We start from the raw sequence: 19,514 nt of genomic DNA, 5'->3' as shown, positions 1-19,514 counted from the left end.
ATTGAAAAAGTAAGTCACTTAAACAAAAAATACTAAAGTATTTTTACTATTCTGTCATTACCTTTGGAGTTTGTAAAAAAAAAAAAAAAGCGCAGTATACATGTGAAAAGAAGCACAGCACTGAGCGTTTCAATTTTAACTTAACCCAGAAGCGGAAGGTAATATCTGAAACGGGATATCCGGTTTCAAAGAGGTCACAAGTTCTTTCTCACAGCCATCTTGGAAATAGCATCCTGAGCTGGTGAGTGTCTCGCTATAAATCTAATATCATCCAACTGGTTTTGAGACATTATAGTTCATAGTTACATTATTATAAGTTAAATCAAAGTAGTGTTCATCATTCGGTAAAATTATTTCGCATATGTTGTCCATTTTGTCAACATTATATGCGAGTTTGTGCTTCCGATAGCCAGTTCAAAATGGGGGAGTTTTGATGGCTCTGTAGTTTAGATGCAGGTTTTCAGGGCCGCTTTTTCAGTAATCAATGAAGGAGTTTTTTTGACAACTACTGTCTTAAACAGTGGTATTTGCGTAAAGGCCGAAGATGAGTGTTGTCGTTAACGTTCAACGTTATTAAAAAAGAAGCAACCTAGCTGAAGTAAAACCGCTGTGTAGCTTAGTAGCTAAAGCACGGGTTGCCTTTCTAGCTCGAAGTATTGACACCAGTGTGTTACGAGTAGACAGTGTATTACAAGTAGAAAGTCTTAACGTTTGTGCTTTTTGTCGACAAAGCTCGTCTACCGTACTTAGTTCACATTACTGCTTGTTTTGCTATGACGTAATGTTAACGTCTTTTGTCAGCAACCATGCCTGGCGAAGCAACAGAAACGGTCCCTGTCACGGAGCAAGAGCTGCAGCAACCACAAGTGGAAACCGGTTCGTATATTCTATCTTATCTGCATGCTGTGCTAAATCAAAACAGCGACACTTGTGGGACACTGCTACGCAATAATGCTGATGACGGTCACAACGTGCACACTTGATTTAAATGGGGTGGTTGGATTGCTGATATCGGGTGCATGCAACGTAACTGACCTCCAGCAGCCATGTGTTGCACATGTGTCGCTTACTGTCATGGCTTTGCTTTCAGAGAAATCCAGGATCCCTTTGTATTAATACACTATAGTGTGTTTTGCTCTGACAACTGCATTTGTTTTAAAAAGCATGTTTTGTGTGCACATTAATGGTCTTGAAATCTCAGTTCACAAATATTTACTGATGCGGCAAATCAACTTGTACCAATGCAATTGTGGTAGTCCTTGCCTCTGTTGCAGATTGTTAAATTGTAATAATTTTAGAGGTACAATGGTTTATACTTCGAGAATAAATTAAGCACATGTAACTTTGATCTGAAAGGCTTCAAAATTGTTGGTCTCCGACATTAATAAGCTGTGGACTGCTTAACAAGGAGTAAAATCAAGGACATTAACTTGTACCTAAAGTTAGGTTTATAAGCAAGTGTGGCATTCATTTGGTCATTCTCTTTATAATTGTGAATCAGAGGGTTTAACTTAAGTGTTGTAATTTTGTTTAACAAGAAGTAAAATCAAGACATTAACTTGTAGCTAAAGTTAGGTTTATAAGCAAGTGTGGCATTCATTCTGTCATTTTCTTTATAATTGTGAATCAGAGGGTTTAACTTAAGTGTTGTTTTTTGCTTAACAAGAAGTACAATCAAGACATTAACTTGTACCTAAAGTTAGGTTTATAAGCAAGTGTGGCATTCATTTGGTCATTCTCTTTATAATTGTGAATCAGAGGGTTTAACTTAAGTGTTGTTTTTTGCTTAACAAGAAGTACAATCAAGACATTAACTTGTACCTAAAGTTAAGTTTATAAGCTAGTGTGGCATTCATTCTGTCATCCACTTTATAATTGTGAATCAGAGGGTGTAACTCAGTGTTGTAATTGTGCTGCCTGATAAAAAAAAATAGTAAGACCTGTGTAAGCTTGCACTCAAATCAATTGTTTTTGCAAGGAGAAGCACATTGTGAACACCAATAAATACAGTGATACCTTAATTTAGGATTGTACGGTATACCAGTACTAATGAATAGAAAAGGGTACTACCGTATTTCCTTGAATAGCCGCAGGGGCGGTAATTATTTTAAAACCTCTTCTCACTCCGGCGTTTACCAAAAGGAATCCATAATATTTAGGCGTGCGCTTTGAGTGTGATGTAAGCATACCATCATGAAAAGCACATTTAATTTAAAAAAAACGTTATTATGGTCTTACCTGTACTTATAAATGGAGTCCATTTGCAGCTCCTTCTGACCAAAAGCATCGATAACTTGTTTATAGAAGTCTTCATTATTTTCTTTTTTCCGTTTTAAAAGTCTCTGTCTCGATGGAGATATTCCTTTAATTATTACCTCCTGCTTCGATTGAAAGTCCAGTTTAGAAAACTGTTTTATTTGAGATTTATTTTATGTAATCCTCCTTGTTAAAAGGAAGAGAAAAAAAATCTCTTGCTGCGTGTGTTCACTTCTTCTGCAGTACCGGAAGTCGCAAGAAGGATCACTAGCACGGCAGCGCCCTCTACCACCAGGAGGCGGGAGTCATTTAATGACTTATACAGTATTTCACACACGCAGCTACGGTATATTAATAAAACATAGCTGCTTACTGTTCTCTTTAGCATACTGTACCGGTATTCAATAGCTTGGACCTTAAATCCTACTGAATAGCTCTTTATCGTTTTTCCTTTGTGCGATTGTAAACTACTGAAAGCAGCTTCCTCCATTTTGAAAATGAGGACAGATGCGTCACTCGTGACGTAACGAATTTGACCCGGTGGAAGTTCTAGCCATATGCTAAATATTTTGCGAAACGAGTTTGACCCGGTGAAAATTATAGACATGCGATAATAAAATTAGTATTTTGCGAAACGAATTTGATCAAGCTTCAATAATAAACCGGCGATAAGGCCAAGCATGCGTTAATTATTTTGAGAAACGAGTTTAACCCGGCAGTAATTCTAGACGTGCGAATACTATATTCCCTGCGCCAATTCAAGGAAATACGGTGTACTGCCTTTAAAAAGTAGCAGACTTTTTCTTTCATGCATTGATTGCGCACCAGTGTGACATTGCTGGTAATCTAAGCCAGGGCGCAGGTCACAAGTCAACACACGCACACAGCATTTACAAGTGGAGATGTGACAGGGAGAACGGATGTATTTTGGCTTAAAATCAACTGATAAAGACTGAAGCACTATCCTGCCAGCGGTGCTTTAAACATAGTGAGCTAATGCTTGTCCACACCGTGTTTTTAGCTACTTCTGAATCACTAATCCTCACCTCCATGGCGACAAACTCAGTTTCTCACAAGTATCACCCGTGCAGAACGAGACGAGCTAAACATGTTTCCCTTTTATTTTGAAACAAATCAATATAGATTTTGGTACCTGTACCAAAATATTAATATCGGGACAATAACCCAATCTATGAGTATTTTGGAATAGAAGCAGTCTCTCAGCTTTTTGTTATGCTTTAAAGGGGTCCCATCATGCAAAACCAAATTTTCTTACCTGTCAGTACCTGTTTTGTGTATTTGGGTCCCCATAAGTCTTACAAATTTGAACGCAAACCAAGGCAGCATGACTGAGATATTTAGTAAACAATCTTGCATTATTTTGTACTTGCTCCAAACGAGACATTTGGAATTTGAGCAGCTAGTGATGTATTTGCTGCTAGTAACAGCGGATATCTCCATATATGGTGAAGTGTTACCCAAAAAGGTTTGCTCGAGTCCGCCATTGTAGTATAAAGTATGGTTGTCCCGATACCAATATTTTGGTACCGGTACCAAAATGTATTTCGATACTTTTCTAAATAAAGGAGACCACAAAAAATGGCATTATTGGCTTTATTTGAACAAAAAATCTTACGGTACATTAAACATGTTTGTTATTGCAATCAAAGAACAATTTTGGCCTTAAATTAAATAGTGAACATACTAGACATGTTTTTTAGTAGTAAGTAAGCAAACAAAGGCTCCTAATTTGTCTGCTGACATATTCAATAATATATTGTCATTTCTCATTCTATTATTTTGTCAAAATTATAAAGGACAAGCTGTAAAAATGTATTAATCAATCCACTTGTTCGTTTGCCGTTAATATCTGATTAGGGCTGCAACTAACAACTAATTTGATAATCGATTAATCTGTCAATTATTACTTTGATTAATCGATTAATAATCGGATAAAAGGGACAAACTAAATTTCTATCCTTTCCGGTATTTTATTGGGAAAAAACAGCATACTGGCACCATACTTATTTTGATTATTGTTTCTCAGCTGTTTGTAAATGTTGCAGTTTATAAATAAAGGTTTATAAAAATAAAAATAAATAAATAAAAAAGTAGCCTCTGCGCATAGCATAGATCCAACGAATCGCTGACTAAATTAATCGCCAACTATTTTTATAAGCGATTTTAATCGATTAGTTGTTGCAGCCCTATATCTGATTATTTTCCGTTTCAACATGTTCTATCCACACTTCTGTTGAAATGTAATAATTGGGGATGCAAATTATCGATTATTTCATTAATTGATAGTTGATAACCTTATCGATCGATCATCGATTAGTTGATAAAGCGGCGTTTTCCCCCCATCTGAGATTTCCCCTCAATAAGGTACAAAATCAAAATCAAAATTTTGCTGGTATAAAATACAAAGGACATTGTATTCCCTAATCAAATGTTTATTTGATACAAAAGTAAGTCATCTTTGTAACATGAGGAATATAATATAAAGTGCACTTTAGTCTTGTCACACATGCAAGACTTGGTAGTGGCAGCAGCCATAATAGCTAGCTTTATTTTATATAATCCCTCTTGAACTGGGAAAGGTGCCTAATGCCTATCTGTCAACTTGAAAAAATACAAGGAAGACATCCCTGAAAATTGTAACAGCAGGCAGCAAATAAGTAAGCCTGTTGGCTGTTGCAGTCTGCTGCAGAACTTCACCTTTGGACTCAGGTGAGGCTGACAAGAACTGAAGTGAAAAAACATGTCACTCACTCACTACTGTAAAGACAAGAAAAATAAAGTAACATCAAGTGTACAACATGCACAATGCACATCTTAGTCTGTCTCACAAACTATTAGAAGGCTAGCAGCCTGCAAGCTGCAACATTAATTGAATCCCTCTTGAACTGGGAAAAGTGCCTATATGACAGTCAACTTGAAAAAATATAAGGCAGACATCCCTGAAATTGTAAGTAACAGCAAAATAAGTAAACCTAAGCCTGCTGCAGAAGAACAGTCATTGATTCAACTTAACATTTGGGCTCAAGTGAGGCTGACAGAAGAACTGAATGAAAAACATGTCACTGCATAAAATAAAATAAAGTGCATGCACTATGCCCATCTTAGTTTGTCTCTCACAAACTATTAGTGTAAACATTAATGTAATAATCAGTCAGCTTGAAACAGGCTGACAACAACTTCAAGTAAACATTCCTGAAAGACAATGGTGATCGTGATAGTAAAATATTAAGCAAGCCAAGTTTAGCCAACCCTGGCTACAACAATCAACTTAATATTTAGATCATCAGGCAGGTGGACAATTGAAATTTTAACAAAGGGAAAAGTCACATTTTAGAGAAGGCTCTCTGCCTCATACATGTAACATGGCCCATGGGTACAATTGCTTATTCATTTTTATTCAAGTATATGAGCATGTCTACATGCTCAGGTGTGAGCCGTGAGCGCAGCTTGGTTACAGTAAGGCCACATGCTGAGAACACGCGTTCAGAAGGCACTGATGTAGCAGGGATACACATGTATCGTTTTGCCACTTTTGCCAACCTCGGATACCTTGCTTCATTTTTTCCCCACCAATCTGTGGGATCAGAATCAAGGTTTGGCACAGCATCCTTCAGAAAACTGTCCAGCTCTCTCTCCACATCATTAGTGACCTGGTTGGTGTAGTAGGCACCCAGGAGTTGAACCATAGCAGATGTGTGTCTCTGTGGTGCAGCTTCCTGGACAGGCACGTCTGGCTGAGCCCCCTCCTCCTCCTCTCCAGTGGTACTGGCAGAGGCAGAGCTTGCTCCATCTGCTGTTGTGGATGTGGAGCTCACATCTTCTGCTTGAGCCAGTTCAAGCAGTTTGGCATTTGCTGAAATCCTCCTGGCTGGGCTGAGAAATGACAGGTGCTTGTGCCGAGGGTCCACCATCGTTGCTATCATTGGGGTTGATGTTAGGAAGTCATCAGATGCAATCTGTGTCAAATAAAAACAAATAAATAATATAACTTCAATTATTAATATAATAAGCAAGCAGTGCCACCTAACCTTACATGGGCAATGCATATTTTGTACAATGCTATGTATGTTTTGTATAGGTTATTTATTAGATGCTGCAATAATAATATTAATAATAGACATTAGCTGTTACCTTCATCCGTCTGCTCAGTGAAGCAGCCACTTTAGATTTGAATTCTGCCACTTTGCCTGAGTCTCCCTCGACTCTCTTCTTGAGGTGCACGTCGATTAAACCGAAGCTGATGGGATACGTGTTGGATATGGACACCTGAAGAAAAAAATATATATTAGTTGAGTTTAGTTCCTTTGTATAGAAAAGTTTCATAACAGTACAGATTCACAGGTTAGGTAAATAGGTACAAGGTCAACTAAAAGAAAGCTTACGTTTTCTTTCCCCCTCTTTTTTTTCACTCATAATATATGACATTGGAAATATATTACACAGAGAACAGTGATATGCATAAAGTAGCATTCAAATTCAAATGACAAAATCGTGCAAGGGGGGGGGGGGGTAAAGTAATACTCTACCTCAGTCTCTGTAGACATCACGGTAGTTGCTGTCTTCAGAGCGACTAGAACAGGGCCCATTTCCTCCATGATTTTCCAGTGGTCGTCTCTGATCTCAAGTGTCCGAGCATCAGACAGCTTGGTGAACGTGCGGTCTGATAGTACGGCGCACACCGCCCACCGCTGCTCCACCAGTCTCGCAAACATGTCACAGACTGAATTCCACCTCGTTTTGCAGGATTGAATGAGCTGGTGGCGTTCCAAGCCCATTTGGCCTTGCTTGGTTTCCAGCGCTTTGGTGGCTTTAGTGCTGTGCTTAAAGTGTTTGACCAATCTTCCTGCAGCTGCGATGACTTGGTGCAGGGTCCCAGCGAAACCATCGTTGATGGCCAGTTGTAGGGTATGGGTGTAGCATGGAACAGAGGCCCAGTCGACTCGAGGTTGGCTGTTTGCTAAGACGATGTTACTCGCGTTGTCGTGAACACAGGCTATCACTCGCCCGGTCAGCCCCCATGCATGCACAATTTCATTCAGCCGTTCTGCTAAATTATCAGCCGTATGGCTCATCGGCATACTCTCTGTGGCTAGGACTGCCGACCTCATCAGCCAGTCCTCCATGTAGTGGCAAGTGACGGTGATATAGCTCTCTGTTGTATTTGACGTCCAACAGTCAGTGGTTATTGCTACATGCGTGTTGGCCAGTCGTGCTTTCAGCTCGGCTTTCTTTCTTTTGTAGCGAGCCTCTATGCGGGTTGTTATTGTTTCTCGAGAAGGGATTTGGTAGTCTGGCTCACAATAGTTCATCAACTCACGAAACCCCTTGCCATCCACAATGCTTATAGGCAGCATATCCTTTTCAACCATGTTGCAAATCCTCTGGGTGATGCCCTCTGCCCGTGCGTCATCACACACCGCTTTTCTTTTGGAAAACGCTTCGGCGACGGAGGGCTGGCCTGGCCGTGCTCCGCCTCCACTCTCTCCTCCAAGCACAGCGGCATGTAAACTTTTTAGGTGGTAATTTAACGAACTGGTTGAATTGTTGTACTTCAAAACAGCCTTACATATTTTGCACGTTGCATCGTCCTCTTTTAGGGTGAAATGTTCCCACACAGCACTTCTCTTGCGTCGCTTCATGTTTGTTTTTCTTCTCTCGCATGTGGACTCTCATGTGTACAGCGGACATGTAGGGCTGGTCACGTGATGGTGTTGCTGCTTGGAAAAAGTACAATAAGCAACAACTCCCTCGTGTGGACTAGCGAGGTATAAACTCAGCATTACCTTCACACAGAAAACCACCGCACCGACCGTGACAGAACGGAATTGTCAATTAATTGAAATCGTTAATTTTAATCGGGTAATTTCTTAACGACAATTAATCGAAAATCGATTAATTGTTAACATCCCTAGTAATAATCACTTATTCTTCTGTTGTTTGGATACTTTACATTAGTTTTGAATGACACTACAAATTTAGGTATCGATCCGATAACAAGTAGTTACAGTATCATACGTTGGTCATATTCAAAGTCCTCGTGTGTCCAGGGACATATTTCCTGAGTTTAGAAACATAATATGAATTTTAAAAAAGGACAGATTTTGTGCCTATAAAACACAGAGGTAATAATAGTATTATCGACTAGATACACTATTGTACTTTTTGTTTACATTCAGGCGCACTAGCTTTTGTTAGCAGTGACGCCAGTGAGCTGTTGTAACCTACGGTGTGTAGTGAAGCATGTTTAGCTATTCCTTGTCCTGCAGGGATGATACTTGTAAGAAACATACTTTATTTGTCGCCATGGAGGCGAGGATTAGTGATCTAGAAGTAGCTAAAACAATGCCGACTCCGGATGGATGTTAGCTGCTAGCCATGTCTTAAAGCACCTCTTCCTGAGGGCGTTTCCGTGTTATAGCTTTGTCAGTTTTTAGACCAAAATGCGTTCATTCTCCCTTTTCTGTCTATACACTGTCTGCTTGGAAGTACTCCATGATTGTGCGCTGCCAAACATGCTCCTCTGATCGTAAACCCAGCAATGTAATGACGTGACGGTGCGCCATCATGCCCGTAAAAAAAAATTTGGAACCGGTACTTTTTAGAGTATAGTGATTCATTAGTACCGCGATACTATACTGGTACCCGTATACCATACAACCCTAGTATAAAGTTGTAGTCACTTCGTTCCTTCTTTTTCTCTACACTCCCCACTGCTATTGGGCCTCTTAAATGACAAAAGCTGTAAGACCTGCCCCAAAACATCTGGGGCCGTACTTATCAAGCTTCTCAGAATTACTCCTAAGAAGTCTGCTAAGAGTTGACTTAAGAGTAAATAAATTCTTCGCTGAAAGCTGCACTTAAAAGTTAGTTATCAAGCGTCTTACTCACACTTTCAGCGAAGTGTAGGACTGAATCTTAAGTGTCACACTCAGAGCTGAATTACGACATTACTATGTGCCGTAAATGGAATTTTAGGTGACGTCATTTCTGTGTCCATAGAAATGACCAATCACGGAAGGGAATCCGTTGTCTAAGAATAAAGAAATATCTTGGAAATATTTAAGTGGACAATGGGAGTGTATATTTTGACAATAAACTACAAAATAATACAAAACAAACTACCAACTACCGCTCCCTCTCTTCTGTCGCCCACACACTCACTGACGTCACTCACCTCACGGCCACACACATACGCTACTGTCATAACATTTTCTTTCCAATTCATTAATTAGGCAACTAATTTGAAACTGGTGTGGGTGACTCTATATATACTAGCCCACTGCAGCCACATGCAGAAATCAACATGGAATCGAAAAGTATTAAATCTGTGACAAAAATAATACCCGCTCTGTCTAAACGATACCGTTTGATCAGCTGCTCGTCATCAAACAAATCCAGAACATCGTTCCGCTCCCTGAATGTTCGCGCACGTCTCTCTCGCCTCAGTGCCATCCCCTGCTGGCAACTCCTAACCACTTAAGACACCTCTGAAGGTCTCTTAAATATCGTGGAGAGTAGGATTGATTCTTAGACTTAAGAACGTTGATAAAAAGCTTTTATTCTTAAGTTTGAGAGTAGGGCTACATTTCGCAAATTCTCAGGACTTAAGTGTAAAATGGCACTCTAAGAAGCTTGATAAGTACGGCCCCTGGTCTTCCTTGCTACTGCAAGATTGTAGGTCAGTGTATGTTGTGTTCATAAAATTTTCTTTTCGTGAATAAGAATTTGAAAGTTATTATTTCAGTCTAGAAAAGCAACAACAAATCTAAAAAAACAATTTGTTTTATATTTTATATACCAATAGAAAATAATTAGTTTTTTAGATCTATTTAATGATTTTCGACACAAAAAGACTGCTTTTTTCCAAATGTGTTGTATTTCCCAATGAAATCCAGCAAAACCAATTGTTTTTTAATTGTCATTATTCAAATGTAAGTACAATGACCAAAAAATACACGTACCTTTACAGCTACATCTTGACATATCTTTGTTTTCCAACCATGAGAACGGAGAAAATTTGTGTAAAAGAGTGCTGAGGAAAAAAATTAATTGCATTAAAAAAATAATCAATAGCATGACCTTTGCAAAGTGGTTTAAGTCTCGCAATGATAGTCAACATAATTATTTTATTCTTTAAATTTAGATTTGCCTATTGTTTGTACACATCTTTTTTGCAGACGGCTTTAGGGCATTTTTGTAGGATTTTTTTGTAGAATTTCATAACACAGGCATTTAAAGTGGCTGATAAGGTTTTTTCAATATTTTGAAGCACTTTTTTCTTCTTCCTCGCGGCTTTTAGAACATATAGCGCGTAATGTCTTCTAAAACCGTGAAGAAGTCCCACAGAATCTGCAGCATGGTTGTTTACAGTAAGCTCAGGGGAAGTTTACGACAAGCAGTTAACAGCACGGCACGTGGGAAAATTAGCACTTATTTGCTCACACTAACACACCTATAACACATTACTTTTTTTGTTATCTAATTTTTTCATTGACATACTTTGTCATATCAAATATTTTCTGTGCACCCCCATACTTTAGTGATATGGTTACGTTTTGTTTAAAAAAAATTGAACACTGCATGGATTCAGTGTTTAACACTCCTTTCCAACATCTGCCCACGAACCACAGGCAAGTAATTTTCTCATTTCATGTTTTGAGTACAAACTACCCAGTTTGTCACCCGAGATTCCCTGAAGTGCTCCTTGCCCTGTTAGCTTTCAGCTGCAGGAGTAATACATTCCTCTGATTCTTCTGAGATGCTTGTCCATACTGAGATGCTTGTCCATACTTTAAATAAGGCCAACCCATCAGAGAATTCCCCATAACTCTCTAGCCCTGCCCGAGCAACTTATATTCAGTTCACCGATGATCAACCAAATGGTAAAACCATATCTCAGAACATGACCTAGCAAGGTGAAAAGTCCAAGTTGGCACCAGTGCCATCTCTAAAAAAGGTCTGACTGATCCAGCAGAGGCTACAATTTCTTCCTCAACACAGCATTTGCATGATTAATCTTCAAATAAAGAGGTACATTACAAAGAGCCTAGAAAAGAGCAAACAGTCATCAGTTTTCTAAAATTTGGTTCTAAAGATGTATTTACAAGTAATAAAGAGAAAAATCAATTTAATCCATTCAAGACGAAATCCCAGGTTAATCTTATCCTGGATGGAGAGTTGTAAATGAATGTGGCCGAGCTAGCGCAAAATGAGAACAGACCAATGTCACACTTCTCAAACACCTTTTGGCCACAACCTGTGAGGTTTGTCATTATTTCCCATCCTGCTTTTGCCGTATATGTGTTCTGTTTAGTTCACACTGCGCAAGAAAGAGCTGGAGATGGGAAGCCATGCTAACTGCTAAGCTAAGTCAAATGTAAAGCAATGAGACAACAAAATAAGTAGAATATAGTTAAAAAGAACTCTATTTGGAACCACGTTATAGCAGAGACTAAACGGTTAACATGAAATTAGCAGGCTTATAAGAGTCTTACAGAGAATAATTCAATAGTTATTTGAGTTTCAATGCAGATGATGTGCATGGTGTGATGTGTGTAGAATGCATTAAAACATTTTTAGTTGAGACTTAAGCACCTCCCGAAAGGTTTTCTGTGTGGCATTTAAACAATCATTTTGAACCAAACTCCAGTGTTGAACAAGTTTGTGTTCTTACCCCTTGAATATTTGTGTTTTGGTTTGTTAATTTAACCAGCATGTGCAACACTTCTTGGTTCAAAAGAAAGTAAAAAAATATGTTCCTGTTCAGCTACACCACCTGTCCCAAGTTCCTCCCAGCAACCTCGGACAGCTGCCCCCACTAAGTCCAAAGGCAAAGATGCCAAAAGTGCTCAGGGTTCTTCTGCCCCAAAGGCTGTTCCTGGCAGGAGAAAACGCTCTTCTATGTCTGCATCTTCCTCTTCTCCTACCTCACCCAAATCTACACTTTCCTCAACTCCCTTGTCACCAGTTCCATCTCCTTTAGCTTCTTCCCCTTCGTCTATTCAGGGTACTCGTTCTGCCCCAAAGATTGTAAAGGCTGGCAAACAAGAAAAGGCCAAGAACGAAGAGTCCTTTATACCTCGGAATGTCAAAGTCAATGAAACAAGTAAAAAATCAAAGGGTAGCAAGCCATTTGTTGGTGATAAACCTGCCCAAGTTGAGCCAAAAAGATCACCAGTTGTTGCAAAAGCTACTGCAGACCCAGAAACTTCCCAATTTGCTCAAGTAGCTATGCTGACACATGCTACTGTTCCTGCTGCTGATGATCTCCCACCACTTATCCCACCTGAAAGGCAAACACAAATTCCAAATCAGTGTAATACCATTACACCTGGAGGGGTATCTAAAAAAGAATCCAAATCTAAGAATGTGCCTCCAGAGGAAATACAGAAAAAGAACATGCTTGCTGAGATTCCTAAGAAAAAAAATCTAACTGAAGAAAAACAAGTTCCAACTGTTACCTCAGATACCATAAATGCATTGCAAACTAAATCCCCTCTAAAGGTATCAAATGTCAGCTTGGCCTCGGTTAAAGCTGAATCCTTGGGGGAAATTGAGAGTGTTAAGGCAACAGCAAACACCTCTCCTGAAGCTGTCAAGCCAGCCCCTAAGGACAGTTCTGCTCCCGTGAAGGCTTCTCCAGTGGAGACTGCCAAAACAGCTATACAAGACAACGCTGGTAACCCAACTCCTTGGGATAAACCTGCTCTAGTTAAGGTTGCCAAGGCAGCCCCACAGGACAAAATTGCTGACAAACCTGCTCCTGTGGAGATTACCAAACTAGTCTCACAGGACAAACCCACTTTTGTGGCGATTACCAATCCAGTCTCACATGCAAAACCCGCTCCTGTTCAGGCTGCTAAGCAAGACTCATCGGCCAAACCCGCTCCCGTGGAGGGTGCCAAACCAGTTTCACACGGCAAACCCACTTTTGTGGAGGCTGCCAAGCCAGCCCCACAAGACAAACCTGCTCCCGTGGAGACTGCCAAGCCAGCCCCACAAGACAAACCTGCTCCCGTGGAGACTGCCAAGCCAGCCCCACAAGACAAACCTGCTCCCGTGGAGACTGCCAAGCCAGCCCCACAAGACAAACCTGCTCCCGTGGAGACTGCCAAGCCAGCCCCACAAGACAAACCTGCTCCCGTGGAGACTGCCAAGCCAGCCCCACAAGACAAACCTGCTCCCGTGGAGACTGCCAAGCCAGCCCCACAAGACAAACCTGCTCCCGTGGAGACTGCCAAGCCAGCCCCACAAGACAAACCTGCTCCCGTGGAGACTGCCAAGCCAGCCCCACAAGACAAACCTGCTCCCGTGGAGACTGCCAAGCCAGTCTTACAGGACAAACCCGTTCCCTTGGAGACTGCTAAGCCAGTCTTACAGGACAAACCTGCTCCCGTGGCTTCTACCAAGCCATCCCCACAGGACAAACCCGCTCCCGTGGTGGCTACCAAGCCAGCCCCACAGGACAAACCCGCTCGCATGATGGCTACCAAGCCAGCCTCACAGGACAAACCCGCTTCTGTGGTGGCTACCAAGCCAGCCCCACAGCACAAACCCACTCTCGTGGTGGCTGCTGAGCCAGTATCTCAGGACAAACCCGCTCCTGTGGAGACTGTTAAGCCAATCTTACAGGACAAACCTGCTCCCGTGGCTTCTACCAAGCCATCCCCACAGGACAAACCCGCTCCCGTGGTGGCTACCAAGCCAGTCCCACAGGACAAATCCGCTCCCGTGGTGGCTACCAATCCAGTCTTACAGGACAAACCTGCTCCTGTGGCTTCTACTAAGCCAGTCTTACAGGACAAACCTGCTCCCGTGGCTTCTACCAAGCCAGCCCCACAGGACAAACCCGCTCCCATGGTGGCTACCAAGCCAGTCCCACAGGACAAATCCGCTCCCATGGTGGCTACCAAGCCAGTCCCACAGGACAAACCAACTCCTGTGGAGACTGCGAAGCCAGTCTTACAGGACAAACCTGCTCCCGTGGCTTCTACCAAGCCAGCCCCACAGGACAAACCCGCTCCCGTGGTGGCTACCAAGCCAGTCCCACAGGACAAACCCGCTCACGTGGTGGCTACCAAGACAGTCCCACAGGACAAACCCGCTGCCGTGGAGGCTACCAAGCCAGTGCCACAGGATATACCCGCTGTTGTGGTAGCAGCCAAACCAACCTCACAGGGCAGGGCTGCTCCTGTAAAGGCCACTAAGCCAGCTCAAGAAGACAAGGCTGCCAAACCTGTTCCTGTGGTGGATACCAAGCCAGTCCCACAGGATAAACCTGCTCCCGTGGAGGCTACCAAGCCAGCCCCACAGGACAAACCCGCTCCCGTGGTGGCTACAAATCCAGCGCCACAGGACACACCTGCTGTGGGAGCAGCCAAACCAACCTCACAGGGCAGGGCTGCTCCTGTAAAGGCCACTAAGCTAGCTCAAGAAGACAAGACTGCCAAACCTGTTCCCCTGGAGGCTGCAAAGCCAGACCCTAAAGACAAACCCGCTCCCGTGGGGGCTCCCAAGCCAGCCCCACGGGATGAACCCGCTCCCGTGGAGGCTGCCAAGCCAGCCCCACAGGACAAGCATGTTGTAGCGGAGGCTGCGAAGTCAGAGAAACTTGTGCCAAAAGCTGAGGTCAAGCCTGATATAGAAACTAAACCAGCTCCTGTACAGAGCGCCAAACCAGTTGTGGACACCAAATTGGTTTCCACACTTACTGCAGATTCTTGTGTCTCTGAAAAAAAATCCTGCAAACTTACATTTGCTGAAGCCCTTGCAAAGCCTGCCCCTGTCAAATCTGATGTTGAGATAAGTACAGATCCTGTCCCATCACTCAAAACTGCCCCTCCAGTTGATCGAATCCCAGCAGTGGTGCAGCCTGTGATCAAGAATGATAAGGGTATTTCCTTCTTTCTTCCTTGTTACTAATCTGTCCACCTGTTGTTAAAGGGATATTTTTTCCCATGTGCTCAGTTAGGTATATTTATCAAATAACGATGTAAATAATTTTTTTGTTCTATTTGAAGGTCTAATCTACGTTGGTTTTTAATACCTTTAGGACGCTATACACAGACTACACTCTTTTTAAAATAAATGTGGTTGAAAGAGCAAAATACAATTTAATTTTTGACTATTTTCATTAATTGTCATTGCCCAGAATAATAGCATTTTCCACATACGGTAAGTTAAGGGTCTTTGTGTTACAACTTTGTTTTGGTTCATGCACATAGGGTCTGGCACAGAGTCCGAGAGTGACGACTCGGTCCCGGAGCTAGAGGAACAGGATTCAGCACAAACACAGACACAGCAAGCCCAGGTGTGTTAAGTTTTGCCCTATGTTTTGGTGTGAATTTTTAATGGGGTTGTAACGGTACGCCTTAAATTAAACATTAGAACATAAGGTCATTTTCTAATAAAATTCTAAAAAAAATATAGATGTATCATATAGAAAATGTTAAAATGTGGGCATGTACTTTGCTATACAGTAGGGAGAACAAGTATTTGATACACTGACCATTTTGCAGGTTTTCCTGCTTATAAAGCATGTAAAGGGCCAATATTGTATCATAAGTACACTTCAACAGTGAGACATGAAATCTAAAATAAAAATGCTGAAAATCACATTTGAGGACTTGACGAGAACATGCTATAACAGACTTTACACAATGTTTCAGCCAGCCAGAAAAATACACTCCATATTCCTTAAGTGATATACTAGCATTCCTTTAGGTGCAAATATCACAGAATAACATTAGAAAACATCTCTGACAAAGCATGATGGTAATATAAGACATTTTTAATTTTTCAATGTCAGGGTTTCCCCTAAATTGCCAAAATACCTGTGGCGGTGGGGGCGTGGCTGATATGACATCATTGCATGATTTGCTATGATGCATATATTCTTTAAAAAGGGATGTGAATATACATTTAAAACAAATCTATTAAGTATAGTATTAACATATATATTTTCTTACATAATATTTTGTTCCATTTTTAGATTGTTGCTGCTTTTTGTACAATGTACTTAAGAATTTTTTTGGAGGGGGAGATTTCTCAAATCCCTTTTAGTCACCTTTTCTGCAATAAAAACAACTTGCAACAAATCTGCCATCTATTTATGGTGTTACTGGCGATTGTACTTGTATTTAGAGACTCTGTTTTGATTCTGTCACGCCATGTTCAAGGCGAAAAGCACAATTGCTTCGTGTTGCTGGCAGCATTTCTCTCATTAAAAAACGCAGTGTCATCTTAAATTGTGAAGATAGCTGTCTCCGGTTATATCTCGAATATATTAAAGCGTGGACACGCTGCCTCCGCTCCAGACAACCCTGAGCGTATGGCTGGTGTTAATGTGTATGTTAGTGTGTTATGGTGGTCATTTTCCCATGGTCTTTGAACACACCGTTTCGTAATTGGGCACGATGTTAGCAGGACGCTACAATACATTATATTTATTTTGTTAGGTGTGGCGGCTAATATGAAGCCCCTACATTAAGGAGAAACCCTAAACATAGTTAAACCGGATGTATAGCGTAGTACTTTTATTTTGAAGCAGGAAAAGGGTGTGATTGGTTTGAGAAAGTGTCTTGACATGTTTTGATGTCGGATCGACTGTTTGCAATAAAAAAAAGTCTCCTTTCGACATCCTGCCGACTGTCTTTCATTTCTGTTGAACTTTTGTCGACTTACTGAAGCAGTCACAGTAACAATCTAAATGTTATGTTATCTCTGCACCTTAATCGTAATCTGAACCTGGAAGTGAAGCACCACCAATCTCTAGAACGACGCTCGCAGCAGGCGTTTGCTGCAGGGATTTTTTTCCTCTTCAGCAAAAAATAGTCCTTGTCGGGAGAACAACTTGCTATGGTTTTGAACCTGATATTTCCATAATGTGCCCTTTTCTTTATCCATTTCTGCTCACTTGTGGCTCATCAGTAGCAAGTGAACTGCAGCCAAAACTTCAATGTATACTGCTGTATATGTCTTGTAAAAATTTTAAATCTTATATTAAAAAAGAAATTTATTGTATGATATTTAGGTAATTGCCATTTTATTGCATTAAATACGTTTTTGATACATCAGAAAAATATATTTGGTAAGGGAACTTTTGTTTGCAGTTACAGCGAGCCAATGTTTTCTGTAGTATTGACCAGGTTTGCACACAAAGCTGTGGAGATTTTGGCCCACTTCTCCATATCCTGTAGCTTTTGGTGCTGTTGCTCCGCAACAGACTTTCAGCTTCCTCCATAAATGTTCTATTGGGATCAGGTCTGTGACTTTCATAACATAACATGCCAAATATTAAATTATTTCATTAAATAATTGCCATTAGTGCAATAATTTGACAGCTTTAATATAAGCTTTGTTGTTGACAAAGTAAATTAGTGCAATATATAATATCTGGTTACTAAATTTGAATCCGCTTTTTGGCACAATACCTGGGCTTGTGAGAGGTGCATAACAATGGCGAATGTACCCATCCTGTGCCTCACTTGAAATTTATCCCATGTGGAAAATTGACCCTAACCAAAGCTTCTGTACTCAAACAAATATAGATACATGTACCGTTACACTCCTACTCTTCAATGATGTTTTACAGTGACTTTCGTTCTTCTGAGCATACTGAAGCCACCCTTTCTGTACTGAGACGAAGAAAATATTTTTGGATAAAAATGCCAACTTTTCTGGTTGCAAATTTAAGGATGAACTTTGCTTGAAACAGGTTGCGGCTGCTGCTGAATTAGATGAGGAACCCGTCAGTAAAGCCAAACAGAGCCGCAGTGAAAAGAAAGCACGAAAGGTAATCCCAAATTCCTGTCGTGAACTCAGACTTTGCTACAACCATGCAACATGTTCTATTTATTTTCTTTATATTTTTAAACAGGCAATGTCAAAGCTTGGTCTCAGACAGGTAACAGGTGTCACCAGAGTAACCATTCGCAAGTCCAAGAACATCTTGTTCGTTATTACCAAACCAGATGTGTACAAAAGCCCTGCGTCAGACACATATATTGTATTCGGTGAAGCTAAGGTATGGAGTAATCAAGTTATGGCTCCTTTTACTGCATGCATGCGTTAGTGTTTTTGTGTTAGTGTTCTTGTATTGATCTCCCCCCGTTTTGTAATCTAGATCGAAGATCTCTCCCAACAAGCACAGCTGGCTGCTGCAGAAAAATTCAAAGTGCAGGGAGAAGCTGTGTCAAATATCCAGGAAAATACACAGACGCCAACAGTACAGGAGGAGAGCGAAGAAGAAGAGGTTATTAGATTTTCTTTGTTTGGACAAATGATCAAAAGCTTACGCTTTTATTGTTTGTACATACAATGCATTTACAACCCTGACCTTATTTTAGGTTGACGAGACTGGAGTTGAGGTCAAAGACATTGAACTGGTTATGTCACAAGCTAACGTATCGCGGGCAAAGGCTGTTCGTGCCCTGAAAAACAACAACAATGACATTGTCAATGCAATTATGGTAAGTTCTCCAGACTATCTCCTAGATAATAACTTGAGTAGGCCATTTCAAGTGGTTTGCTCAAACCGAGAACTCTTCAGTGATGATTTAATACAGTGACTTTCGTTCTTCTGAGTCAAGTGAAGCCAATTCTGTGCCTGAGAAGAGGCTCTTGAGCTTCATGGAGGAAAGAAGTCGTAACACTTGCTGATCAATTCTGTTTTCATTGCAGGAGTTGACAATGTAAGGGGGACCCTGGCAAAAAGGAGTGTTTGTGTGGTTGCTGATTCAATATTGGCTCATTTATAGAATTTATACCGACTATGGAAATAAAATTGTGGCTTGATAATATGAAAATGTTGTTTGTCCTTCTTTGGGGGAAAAATAACTTTTTTAAAGAGCTAATGGTAAGTCATAAAGCAGTATTTTTTTCCCCAAGGTAATAAACCGCATCACATACAGTTAAGACTATTTAAATTTTCCATTCAATTACAAAGCTACATTCATACTTGTTAACCCAACTTCCAGAATAAGATTTTTAGCTGTTGGTGATGCCGAGTTTAGAGACCTACCCCATTTGAATTTTATGAAATAATTTAATCCATGTTTAAAGAGAGAACAACCCGACTGAATAAAAAAAAATACTGTACTATCTCAGCACTCGTCCAATTATATTCTTGCATTGATTACATCCTGGTTTCGCAATAATAAAATGTCAAATGTTTCATACAACCTTATCACTGCTGTCAGGTCATCCCCATAACTCTTTGAGCTACCATGACTCCAAAC

The 19,514-nt window shown here is 40.8% G+C and overlaps 2 protein-coding genes and 2 non-coding genes across 6 annotated transcripts; 3 read left to right on the top strand and 1 right to left on the bottom strand.

Annotated features, from left to right (window-relative positions):
• The first annotated feature begins 159 nt into the window (after nt 1-159).
• On the top strand, nt 160-19,082 carry naca (nascent polypeptide associated complex subunit alpha). Its single transcript, XM_062053949.1, has 8 exons — nt 160-241; nt 802-876; nt 15,501-15,586; nt 17,993-18,070; nt 18,155-18,301; nt 18,401-18,529; nt 18,624-18,746; nt 18,958-19,082. Exons 2-8 carry the CDS (start codon nt 807-809, stop codon nt 18,970-18,972), a joined length of 648 nt encoding a protein of 215 aa, XP_061909933.1. The 5' UTR covers nt 160-241; nt 802-806; the 3' UTR covers nt 18,973-19,082.
• On the bottom strand, nt 5,091-8,061 carry LOC133654002 (E3 SUMO-protein ligase ZBED1-like). Of its 3 annotated transcripts, none has more exons than XM_062053927.1 (4): nt 6,804-8,060; nt 6,409-6,543; nt 5,928-6,233; nt 5,091-5,851 (listed from the first exon to the last, which is right to left on the bottom strand). In XM_062053927.1, the coding sequence occupies exons 1-4, from the start codon at nt 7,914-7,916 to the stop codon at nt 5,729-5,731; spliced, it is 1,677 nt and encodes a 558-aa protein (XP_061909911.1). In that variant the 5' UTR covers nt 7,917-8,060; the 3' UTR covers nt 5,091-5,728. The 3 variants fall into 3 exon arrangements, with proteins under 3 accessions (XP_061909911.1, XP_061909912.1, XP_061909910.1); XM_062053928.1 differs by having other exon boundaries at nt 5,091-6,233; nt 6,804-7,759; nt 7,844-8,054; XM_062053926.1 differs by having other exon boundaries at nt 5,091-6,233; nt 6,804-8,061.
• Nucleotides 17,850-17,921, top strand: LOC133654435 (small nucleolar RNA SNORD59). Its single transcript, XR_009826890.1, has one exon. It is a non-coding gene; the product is annotated as a small nucleolar RNA SNORD59 (small nucleolar RNA).
• LOC133654433 (small nucleolar RNA SNORD59) lies at nt 18,820-18,892 on the top strand. Its single transcript, XR_009826888.1, has one exon. It is a non-coding gene; the product is annotated as a small nucleolar RNA SNORD59 (small nucleolar RNA).
• Nucleotides 19,083-19,514: the final 432 nt, after the last annotated feature.

Source organism: Entelurus aequoreus, linkage group LG07 (assembly GCF_033978785.1).
Source record: "Entelurus aequoreus isolate RoL-2023_Sb linkage group LG07, RoL_Eaeq_v1.1, whole genome shotgun sequence".
Lineage (NCBI taxonomy): Eukaryota > Metazoa > Chordata > Actinopteri > Syngnathiformes > Syngnathidae > Entelurus > Entelurus aequoreus.
Note: the sequence above shows the minus strand (reverse complement) of the source record. Positions and strands in the feature narration are given on the sequence as shown.